Source organism: Syngnathoides biaculeatus, chromosome 12 (genome assembly GCF_019802595.1).
Source record: "Syngnathoides biaculeatus isolate LvHL_M chromosome 12, ASM1980259v1, whole genome shotgun sequence".
Taxonomy (NCBI): Eukaryota; Metazoa; Chordata; class Actinopteri; order Syngnathiformes; family Syngnathidae; genus Syngnathoides; species Syngnathoides biaculeatus.
Genome location: NC_084651.1, coordinates 3,572,004 through 3,582,548, shown reverse-complemented (window position 1 = coordinate 3,582,548; position 10,545 = coordinate 3,572,004). Strand labels below are relative to the sequence as shown.

The following is a 10,545-nucleotide window of genomic DNA, read 5'->3' as shown; positions in this document are numbered from 1 at the left end:
CCGAGATCCAGCGTCTTGTTGACTCTTGCGGGGGGAAAAGTTCAACATGGAAGGAAGCCCGCGGCGCCATGTTGGCGTGCCGTTTTTTTAACGCCCTCGTTGTCCGTCATTGGGATTGAACGAGCCAACTATCGAGCGGACAGAAACGCGTCGCAATGGACCTTTCCGATGGCGAGTTTAAGCTCCGCCCCCTTAGCCGTGTCCCACAAGCTTCCAATATGGCGATCGAACGGAGCGTGTTCGAAGTCGATTTCAGATCATATTGGAGTATGTTTTTTGCCAAATGCGTCAGTTCTCAACGATTTCACGCAAGGATATGTACGGCGAATTAAGATTTTGGACAGAGCGGGACGCAATGCGAGAGTTGCAGCGAAACGTTGGCGATCGATGCAAAAAAAGAAAAAGTTTGACGTCTCACAAACTTCATATTGAAACGCAAGAGGATAAAATAGTTTTTTATATGACGATTTGAAGTAAAATCACAGAAATTGATCCTCACGGTTTGCCTTCGGCGGCCGCATAAAATCATGCGGCGGGCTGAATCTGGCTCCCGGGCCTTGAGTTTGACACCTGCACCGTGGTGAATAAACTCTACCGGCAAGCGGTCCGTTCTGGCAGAGCGCATCACTGAAGAAATCGGGAGTGCAGAATTTGTCGCCATTCGGGCCGATGCGACGCCGGACAGCGTCGGGCGGTGGTTGCGATCCGCTGCAAGTCCGTCACGTCCAAGAGACTTTTTTTTTTTTTTTTTCCCTTTTTTTCTTCATCCCTCTCGAAGTGCCTTCTTCCCTGGTGAGCATGAGCGCGAGCTTTTCTGGGATTGGTGCAAATGTCATGAAAGGAGCCACAGGTGGTGTTCGGGATTGTACGGGAACACATTCTATGTCCGTTGCAACTAAATCTCGTCATGGCGCAGGTGACTTTCATTTTTTTTTTAAATTTATTTTTATTTTTTTTCCTGGCTGGAGATTCGCTTTTCCATTTCTCTATTTCAGAGGTTCTTTCCCGATCGTCTGCAGACACCACGCCGGCGGAGCATCTCCGCAGGCAGAGAGACACGGCGGGCTAGGGCCCGGGCGGTCTTCGGAGGATAACACCGAACGGGAACGGGCCTGAAGCTGAACCGGATCGAATCGGCGGCGACCGCCACGAGGTCAGGAAAAGCAGCCGTTCTGTACCTCAAGAAACCGTTTTCAGGAGAAACTGTTGTGACTTTGTTTCGAGGACGGGAGGGCAAGGTTTATGGACCACGAAAAAAAAAATGAACACTGCAACCCGCCACAGAATTCTTGAACGAACCTTTGTGAATTTGCTTTTCTCAAAAGTTTGGAGAACACAGTAATCCCTCGTTTTTTGCGGTTAATTGGTACCAAACCCACCCACAAAAAGTGAAAACCACAAAGTAGGGAAAATTTGATTTTTTTTTTTTTTTTTTGCTTCATTGGTCCATACTGTCGGCGCATTACTACGTAGTGACCCAGCTTTTTTTTTTTTTTGTGGGTTGGGTGGGGGTCCAGAAATCCACAATGCGGTAGGTTGATCTGCCAAATTGAGGGATTACTGTACTTGTCCAATCTGCAATACTTCAAGTCCACTCGACTGCCTGAATCTTTGACAAAAGTGATTGGTTTAATACATTAAAACTAGTTTATATATATATGGTGAATAACTATAAAGCAATATGCATCAAGGTCTTAGTGAATAATAATGTGACAGAAAAAACAGCTGTAAACAAAATGTATAAAACAGAAAAATCTGCATGGGATAAAACTTCTAAAGAGGAAAAAAGGGTGGGGGGAATTATGCTGGTTAAAAAAACACAAAAAAAACCCACACACTTTATACTGTCAATATATTTTTTTATTGTTCATGTAAAATTGTAACAAGTAAAAATAATAGGGTCAACTTTATTCTTTATTGCTTCTGATTTCATTCAAATCAACGATATATTATAGATTCTAAATACATTCTTAACTGAGAGAGACGCCATGCTTCTGATTTCATTCAATCATTCACACGTAGCAATGTTATGCTAGCGAAGAACGTCTCATTCATTTATACGAGACGTGTATTAAAAATCAAATATAGGGCATATCTTCGTGCAAACACAGTCTGGTTAAGCTTCTGGCCGCGAATCAAACTGGACCATGCAGCGTTGTCTGAGAAAATGGCGGGAGCAAAAACGGGCTTTGGTTTATGCAGATCTCTGGCCTCTGATTGGTCAGTGACGCGAATTGCGCAATATCCACGGAGGGGTCAATTCTGTCAAAAAGTCTCTGTATTGATATTTCCCCTTATGAGTTAATATAATCTCAATTAGCTTGATAACACGCTAACAAGCTCACACCGAAAGTTTAACCAACAATCACGCGGAACCCCGTAATCTAACTCGATGTTCCGTCGGTCAATAATGTAGACCCACACAAGAGGATTATTCAGCGTGTCTGACAGGTTAAGAGAGATCACTGCATAAGTAAATTACAAAGATTTACTTTGACACTGTTAAAGTTTACAACTACTATGAGTCGGTCATTTTCGTAGTATTTTTTTTTAAACATATACAGTATTTGTTTTAGGATGACGGTAACAGATTCCAGACTTAGCGCCGGAAAAAAAAAAAAAAAAATCACATAGCGGATTGCTAATATCGTAACGTTTTAACTCCCCAAGAAAAAGAACGCCGTTGGCCGTTTTTGTGATCGTCGTCGTCGCTGTTGGAGTGCCAAGGAACGATTAGGATTACGATGGGAACCGATCAGTGTCCGGTAGCGGACTGCCTGACTTCATGTGAAACCACCAATAGACCTACGATAGCGGCGTGGCCTATCTTGAAGCGACATTTCGTCATCCGCCATGAATGTTGAGCCCGGGTTCATTCCCGGACCTCCCTGTGTGCAGTTTGCACGTTCTCCCCGTCCCTGCGTGGGATTCCTCCGGGGACTCTCGAGTTTCCTCCCACATACCCAAAACGTTCATTGGACACATGAAAAACTGCCCCGAAGTGCAATTGTTGTCCGTTAGCATGTGCCCTGCGATTCACTGAGGACCAGTTCACGTTCAACCCCGACGACAGCTGGCTGGGATAGGCTGGAAGGGTTGACGTCACATCCGGCACCGCGTAAACTCTCAAAATGGCCGCGCCCTTAAAATTTCCTCATTGACGAGGTTTGCCCAATGGCAACAGTGTTGAGGATTCTGTGACAGTTTATGAACAAAGTGCAGCAATCCATTCATCCATTTTTTTTTTTGCTCACCAGCTGTCGTCTTCCTTTTTAAATATGATTTTATTCTCGTCGAATTACTTTTTGTTTTCCTTGGAAAAAAAATTGCGCTTTGTTCTCTGAAAATTTATTCCTACCAAAAATTCCCATAGTGTATTTTGAATAACTCGGGGGATTGAGAATACTTTTTATTGATTAAAAATACTACTCTATTCTTAGTATTAAAACAAAAGATCATTCTGATAATCTTGCTTCTTTTTACTTCAAAAAATACAACTTTATTATCCTACTCCTGCTTTTTTCTCAGATGCCAGAAAATTGATACTTTGTTCTGTGGAAAATACAACTTATTACTGTTTTTTTTTTTTTTTCTCCAAAATGAAATTCAAACAATTCTTGTGGGCTGACTGCTTTCCCCTCCTCCCCCTCACCTAAAATACATCTTTTTCAATGAATGGTTTTTAAATATATACAGTCCAACTTTATTGCATTTTGTTCTTTGTAAATGGTACTTCATTCCAAAAATTCACATTATTTATTTTGAAAAATCTGCCTTTTTCTCTCAACAGTTTGAAACCATTTTGTCATTTATTAAAAATGACTGACGGCAAATGAGGCGGACCTCGAGACGGGCCGCCGCCCGTCTTCCTCTCCTCGGACACCGGCCGGGTCCGCCGCCGTCTCGGCCTCCCTCTTCTTCCGCTCGCTCTCTTGGAAGCGGAAGGGCGGCGGCGCCCGCCGCCCGGCGGCGTCGCGCTGAGGCCGGCGGACGTGAGCCGGCGCCGGCGAGGCCCGAAACTTTTTCTGGCACTCCCTGAGCTCGTCCAGCTCTCGTCGGAGCAGCGCGTTCTCCAGCTCCAACTCAGATCGGGTGCGCCCCTTTCGGACCTCTCGCAGCATCATCTGGAAAGGCCTTGGGACCGTGACTTTGGAGTTGCCCGGCCGCCCCGCGAAGCCCCTTTGACGCAGGAGACCTCTCTGGGGGTCGGGAGTCGACGACCCGGGCCGGACCCCGAAGTGCCGCCGGATCGTCGTCGCGTCCTCCGGGCTGAGCGAACTCTCTCTGGTCAGGGAAGACGACGACATTAGTCACAATCCCCACAATAGTCCATCAATCCGTTTTCTACCGCGACAGCAACTTCATTCATTCAAGTTTCTTTCGGCTTGTCCCGCTAGCGTGAGATCTCAGATCAACGCTCACATTTGTTTGGCACAGTTTTTACGCCGAAGGGCCTTCCTGACGCAACCCCTCTCGGGGACTGGACGTACTCATCTCAATGCGGACACTCGACACTGAGCCCCTCCCGGATGAGCGAGCCTCTCACCCTATCTCTAAGCGACCTCTCTCGGGTCAGGGAGGCAAAAATCAACTATCCTTCCATCCATCTTCTGCCGCTTTCCGGGGGAAGTCGCTTCTTCAGCAGGGATACCCAGACTTCCCTTTCCCCAGCCACTTCATCCAGCTCTAACAGAAGGATCCGGAGGCCAGCCGAGAGACGTCGTCTCTCCAGCGTGTCCCGGGTCGTCCCCGGGGTCTTTTTCCGGTGGGACGTGCCCGGGGAACACCTCACCAGGGAGGCGTCCGGGAGGCATCCGAATCAGATTGCCCCAAGCCACCTCATCTGGGTCCTCTCAATACGGACACTTGAGACTGAGCCCCTCCCGGATGATCGAGCTTCTCACCCGTTCTCTAACGGAGAGCCCGGACACAGGTCAAGTCTCTCAAGATCTCCTTGAGCCCCTTTCACGCAGACCTCCTGGAAAAACTACCAGAACTTTTTTTTCTCCCCCCTTTGCTAAAATACACCTACGCTTGTCAAATTCCCTTTAAAAAGATTTGCACGTGAACTATTTTATTTTATTTTTATTTTTAATTTAATTTTATTTTTATTAATTATTTAATTAGATTTATTTTTATTTTAAAATACAAAACTGTTTGGGACTCCCCCCCCCCCCCCAAAAAAAAAAAATAGGATCTTATTGTTGTAAGGTTGCTATTTATTTCATAAAATTATGGAGTTTTTCTTTTGACAAAACACTTAATTCTCTGAAATTAAAAAAACAACAAAATAAAAGTTTATAATTAGATTTTTTTTACCTTAATCCCCATGAAAATTCTTTTTAAAAAAACAAAAACCAAATATGACTTTTTATTCAACCAAGATGACTTTCTTATTTTTATTTTAAGATTATTTTCTGATGAGCTTAATTCACTCGAACAAAGTTTTGCTTACGGTTGTTGTTGTTCACTGTTCACTCTGCTTCACCTTTATAGGCCGACGATTTATCGCGAAAAAGCGATGTCAATATTTTCCCAAACTTCATCAGTGCAAAAGCAAGAAAACATATTTTCTGTGAAAATTGCTGATGAATTTCATAATACGGAACTCCGCAAATTGAATTTGATTTTCAAATGCGAGGAAACGAGTTGGATTTTTCGGTCTGAAATAGGACGTCACACGTCGCAGAGACAACAAATGAACAATGTGTTTAGCATGTATTTCCAAAAATATATCAAACTGATTGACTTAAAATGTAATGTTTTTATGACCAAAAAATTGCTTAGTTTTTCAACTGTGTCATGATGATTGTGCTTCACAGCGTATTTTGGAAAAATTTAGCATCACGGAAATCGGGCCCCAAGTAATATGCAAGGTTTCTTGCGAGTCACGATGTTCTACGTCTTTCCTTTGCACTTTGCCTTTTTCTTTGGCTTACCAAGTCGAATTAAAAAATGTTCATGTTACCAGAACTGAAAAAATGTCAAGCTCACGCGACCAGTTTTAATTCTACATGCCAAACTTTGAGGGAAAAACCCCGCCATAATCCAACCTTCAAATCACGTCCTCCACACATTTTGGGAGTACCAAGATGGCGGCTAACCGGGTTCAACCAATAGACATAGAGCTCAATGTTTATGCGCATTTTTTTATTTTCACTTGACATGTTTGACTGCATTAATTGGAGATTCTAAATTGCCCGTAGGTGTGATTGCGAGTTGCGGCTGTTCCGTCTCTATGTCTCTATGCGCCCTGCGATCGGCTGGCGACCAGTTCAGGGTGTGCCCCGCCCCCCCGCCCGTTGACAGCTGGGATTGGCTCCGGCACTCCACGCGACCCTCGTGAGGATAAGCGGCAAAGAAAAACGGATGGATGGATGTTTGAGGTGTTTGGCCGACCTGCGCAGGTTTTCCCCCGGCGTCCTTTCCCTTCCGCCGTCTTCCGCAGACAGGTCGGAGCCGCTCGAGGTCTCGCGGAAGTCCAGCTCCTCTTGGGAGTCGATTCGCTGAAGCTTCCTGCGGGTGAGGAGACATTTTAGGGTCGGTGTTCTTTTTTCTCTCTCTCTCTCTCTCTCTTAAAGACAAACCCAACCTGGAGTTTTTGCGAAATTCAGTCCCCGAAGCCAGAGTCACTTTAGGCGAATGAAAACTGAGTTGGGCTCAAGGTCTCAAAAGGTCCCAAAACACGCAGGAAGTCTGGCAAGCGGTTCAAGAGCTTCAACTCACTCTTGAGATTTTTGCCCGCTTGACGTGGGTTTTGAAACAAAAAAAAATCAAATAAAATTGCCCCCTGAAGTCAGCTACACGAAATTTGTCTCACATGAGTAGACCCACAAAAAAGTAGAGAAGCCACGCCTGAAAAAAAAAACATAGCAAGCCTGCCATTTTGCTTCAAAATGGCCACTTTAAGGAAATTGGGACTATTTTCCATTACATATTAAAATAAACATAGAAAAAAAAACCTGCATAATTTCATTGCTGTAATATTTTGACTTATAGACTCACTTCTGCTCTCTCTCCGACTCGCTACCCGGTCACAATAACATGAGTTTTTGTTTGTTTGTTTGTTTGTTTTTGGTGTGCCAGAATTGTAATACAGTCAGTCAGCCACTGGGTGGCATTCCCCATTACATTTACCGTCATTTCCGGCCTCCGAGCCACGACTTTTTTTTCCACACACTTTCAACTCTGCCGTTTATGCGTGATGGGGCTAATTTGTGCATTTTTTTTTCTAACGGCCGCGGGGGGGGGACTCGAGAGTGAGACCGGTGGAATGTATGTACCGAAGGAGTAACTTTTAACGTTTTTTTTTAACTGCCTCTGTTAGCGCTGTGCTAGCGTGTTGCTGATGTGTTATTGCCGTGTCTCCATGATTTTTACCGGCATGTTTTTTTTTTTTTTTTCAACCTGCTCTGTTCGTCCCACGCTAGCGCCGCGTTAGCTGTTAATTGCTGCTGTGTTACTGTCACGTCTCAGTGATTTAGGTATGTTTTTTTTTTTTTTTTTTTAATGGGGCTGTTCGCTAAGCTAAGTTATTAAAACTTTGAAAACTCTTTCTGTGTACCGTCTTTCTTTGTAAATATCTCGCGTTTTAATGGGGGCACTTGCGGCTTTTACACAGGTGCGGCTTATGTATGTACCAAATGGTATTTCCTCTACAGATGTGCTGGGTGAGGCTTATAATCAGGTGCGGAAATTACGGTATGATGTTAGCATTAAGCTAGCTTGACAGTGAGTTCACCCGGAAGTGGCTATAAATGTGGAGGAACCCATTTCATTCCTTTTTTTTTTGGTGGGGGGAGGGGGCGTGGTAAATAATTCTGCAGAGCATGTTTGCTTCCGAACCTGACGGAAGTTTCGTCGCCGGCGGCTCTCCGCCTCTCTCTTTCCTCTTCCCCCCAGTGGGGGGCGATGTCCATCCTCTCCAGCCGCGCGGTGTTCTCCACGTGAGCTTTTCTCAGCTCTTCCGGGCCGGAGACGTCGACGCGGTTCGGCTGCCTCTGCAGCCCGAAGATGTGCACGGAAAGTGAGCTGCGGACGCGCCTGCGGTTCCTGCCGCCGCCGCTGGGGCACTTTGGGTCCACGTCGCTGTCCTTGGGACAGGTACAACAAACGGGGGCTGGTTCCATTATTAACAAATATCCGCCCCCCCCCCTCTTAAAAAAACCTTTTTGTCTTTCAAAAATTTCGACACCTTCAACAGTTGGTCCTTTTTCCTCACAAAAATGTTTTAGTTTTGTTTTTTTATCGTATTTTTTCTCCACGAAAATATGACCACAAACAATGACCTCTCCCCCCCAAAAAAAATATTCAATATTAATCATCCCGCAAAGTGTACCAGGTATGTATTTATTTATGTATTTATTTATTTATTTTTAAGAAAACCAACGGTGGAATGTTTCAGAATTAATTTAATGAGATCTGATTGTTAAATTAAATCATGTATTTATTAGTATTCATTTATTTGTTTGTTTATTTTTCTAATCATTTATTATTATTATTGTTTATTTATTCGTGTATCACTATTTTTTTCAAAAAAATCTTTTTCAAAAAAGTACTTTTTCAACAGGAAAATGACATTTTCTTCAAATATATATATTTTTATGTGACCATACACATAACACACACATACATATTATAATTTTTTTTGCCCGTGTACAAATGTTTTTGTCTTGCCCCCCCAAAAAAGTTCTTAAAAATGCAATTTTTTCTCAAAATACAACTGTTTTTTTAATGACTCAAATCATATCATATCACGCATTATTTAAAAAAGAAAATTTGTTTAAAAAAAGCAATGACTTGACAAAAGGCGTTTTGAAAAACATAAAACAATGGTATTAATCATATTACATGAGAAATGTGATTCTTTAATTTAAAAAAAAAAAGTTTTTGTGGGGGGGCTAAAAAATGTCAGATTTTTTTCCGGAAAAATATTAGGCTTGTTTTTTTTCTAGAAAATATTTTTGCTTAAAAAAAAAAAAAAAAACATTTGGAAACGACCCCCAAAATGTACACATTATAATTTTAAAATGTAAATGCAGTTTTTTAATTATTTTTCAGATTTTTCGAGCCGGTCAGTATTTCTTATATCTTTACAATATTTCCTCTCCAACTACATGTTTGGCCTATTTTTATTTGTTATTCTTTTTTTTTTTTTTTTTTTTTTCCATCCTCACCTTCCGGTAGATTTCCGCGAGTCTGGGGCCATCCGGAGAGTCGCAGCTGCAGCGCAGCGCCATCGCGACGCTAGCTCGACGCCCAAAGTGCGGCCGGGCCGCAGGTCCGATGCCGATCCTGATCCGTCGACGGTCCTTTTGTTTCCATAGGCTGAAGTTTAATGCCCCCTCGAGCCGAGGATCCGACAGACAGATGCTCCCAACGGGATTGGGCCGATTAACGCGCTGAGCCGCGATATTGTCCACCTGCTGCTCGGATTGACCTACTTTTTTTTTTTTTTCAAATTTTATTTTGCTTTTCAAGTAAATTTGGCTGCGCTAATAACACTTAAGCATGAAAACTAACTTCTACTTGAAGACAAGTAGTGGCGACCGGTCAAGACAAAGCATGCAACAATATGTTCAGGTTTATATTCTTTATCCTCTGTGAAGACAAATTATTGTTATTGCATTTGAGTTGAGATGGTCTTCTGATTCATTCTGTTTATGTAGCATACTGCCCCCTGGAGGCCAAAATGAGCAGCACGAAGCCCATAGAAAGTTTTTTTGTCGTTGTTGTAAAGTACAGTACTGTAGTGATATCCATTTACCATTTTCCCAGTCGCTTATCCTCACAACAGTAGCTGTCCCGGCTGTCAACGGGCAGGACCCTGCACTGGTCGCGAGTCAATCGCAGGCAACACAGAAACAACCAACAATCACACCTACGGGCAATTTAGAGTGTCCAATTAATGCTTTTGGGATGTGGAAGGAAACCGGGGTGGCCGGACAACATGCAAACTCCACACAGGCCGGCCTGGGATTTGAACCCCAGTCCTCAGAACTGTGAGGCACACGTTTTCCGGGCGCACCACCCACATGCTCTCGTTGATGTCTCTAAATTGCCCCGAGGTGTGATTCCGAGTGCGACTGTGCCCTGCGATCCGTCGGCAACCAGCTCGGGGTCCCGCCCGCTGACAGCTGGGATGGGCTCCAGCCCCCTCGCGACCCTGCTGAGGATAAGCGGCTCAGAAAATGGACAGCTCGATATTGTTTTTATTATTATTATTATTATTTTTGTTGTTTCTTGAAAAAAAAAATACAACCGCGCGGGTTGTTGTGTTATCTTTTCCTCTCTCTGACTCCGCAAGGCGTGAAGCACGTGACGTTTTCCATCCGTGCCCCGCCCCCGCTGACGTCACCCCAGACACGGCGTTAAGGTACACGCGTGACACAAACACACGTCGTTGCACTGCAGGGACCGAGTCGGGCACCCAAGTGAAAATTGAAGCCTTCCTACGTGGGCGTGGGTGGGTGTGTGTACCATTGTGTGTGTTTGTCTCCATTATAGACATGAAGTGAGTTTGCAAATTAAGAGTTGGTGAAAACT

At 44.0% G+C, this 10,545-nt stretch overlaps 1 protein-coding gene across 2 annotated transcripts; it reads right to left on the bottom strand.

Moving 5' to 3' along the window:
• Window positions 1-1,877: 1,877 nt before the first annotated feature.
• LOC133509736 (protein FAM161A-like) lies at window positions 1,878-9,690 on the bottom strand. 2 transcript variants are annotated; one of them, XM_061837062.1, is made up of 4 exons: window positions 9,177-9,690; window positions 7,846-8,093; window positions 6,400-6,516; window positions 1,878-4,284 (listed from the first exon to the last, which is right to left on the bottom strand). In XM_061837062.1, exons 1-4 carry the CDS (start codon window positions 9,237-9,239, stop codon window positions 3,813-3,815), a joined length of 900 nt encoding a protein of 299 aa, XP_061693046.1. In that variant the 5' UTR covers window positions 9,240-9,690; the 3' UTR covers window positions 1,878-3,812. The 2 variants fall into 2 exon arrangements, 1 of the variants encoding a protein (XP_061693046.1); XR_009797436.1 differs by lacking the exons at window positions 7,846-8,093; window positions 9,177-9,690 and adding an exon at window positions 6,593-7,415 and having other exon boundaries at window positions 4,265-4,284.
• Between the last annotated feature and the right edge of the window lie 855 nt (window positions 9,691-10,545).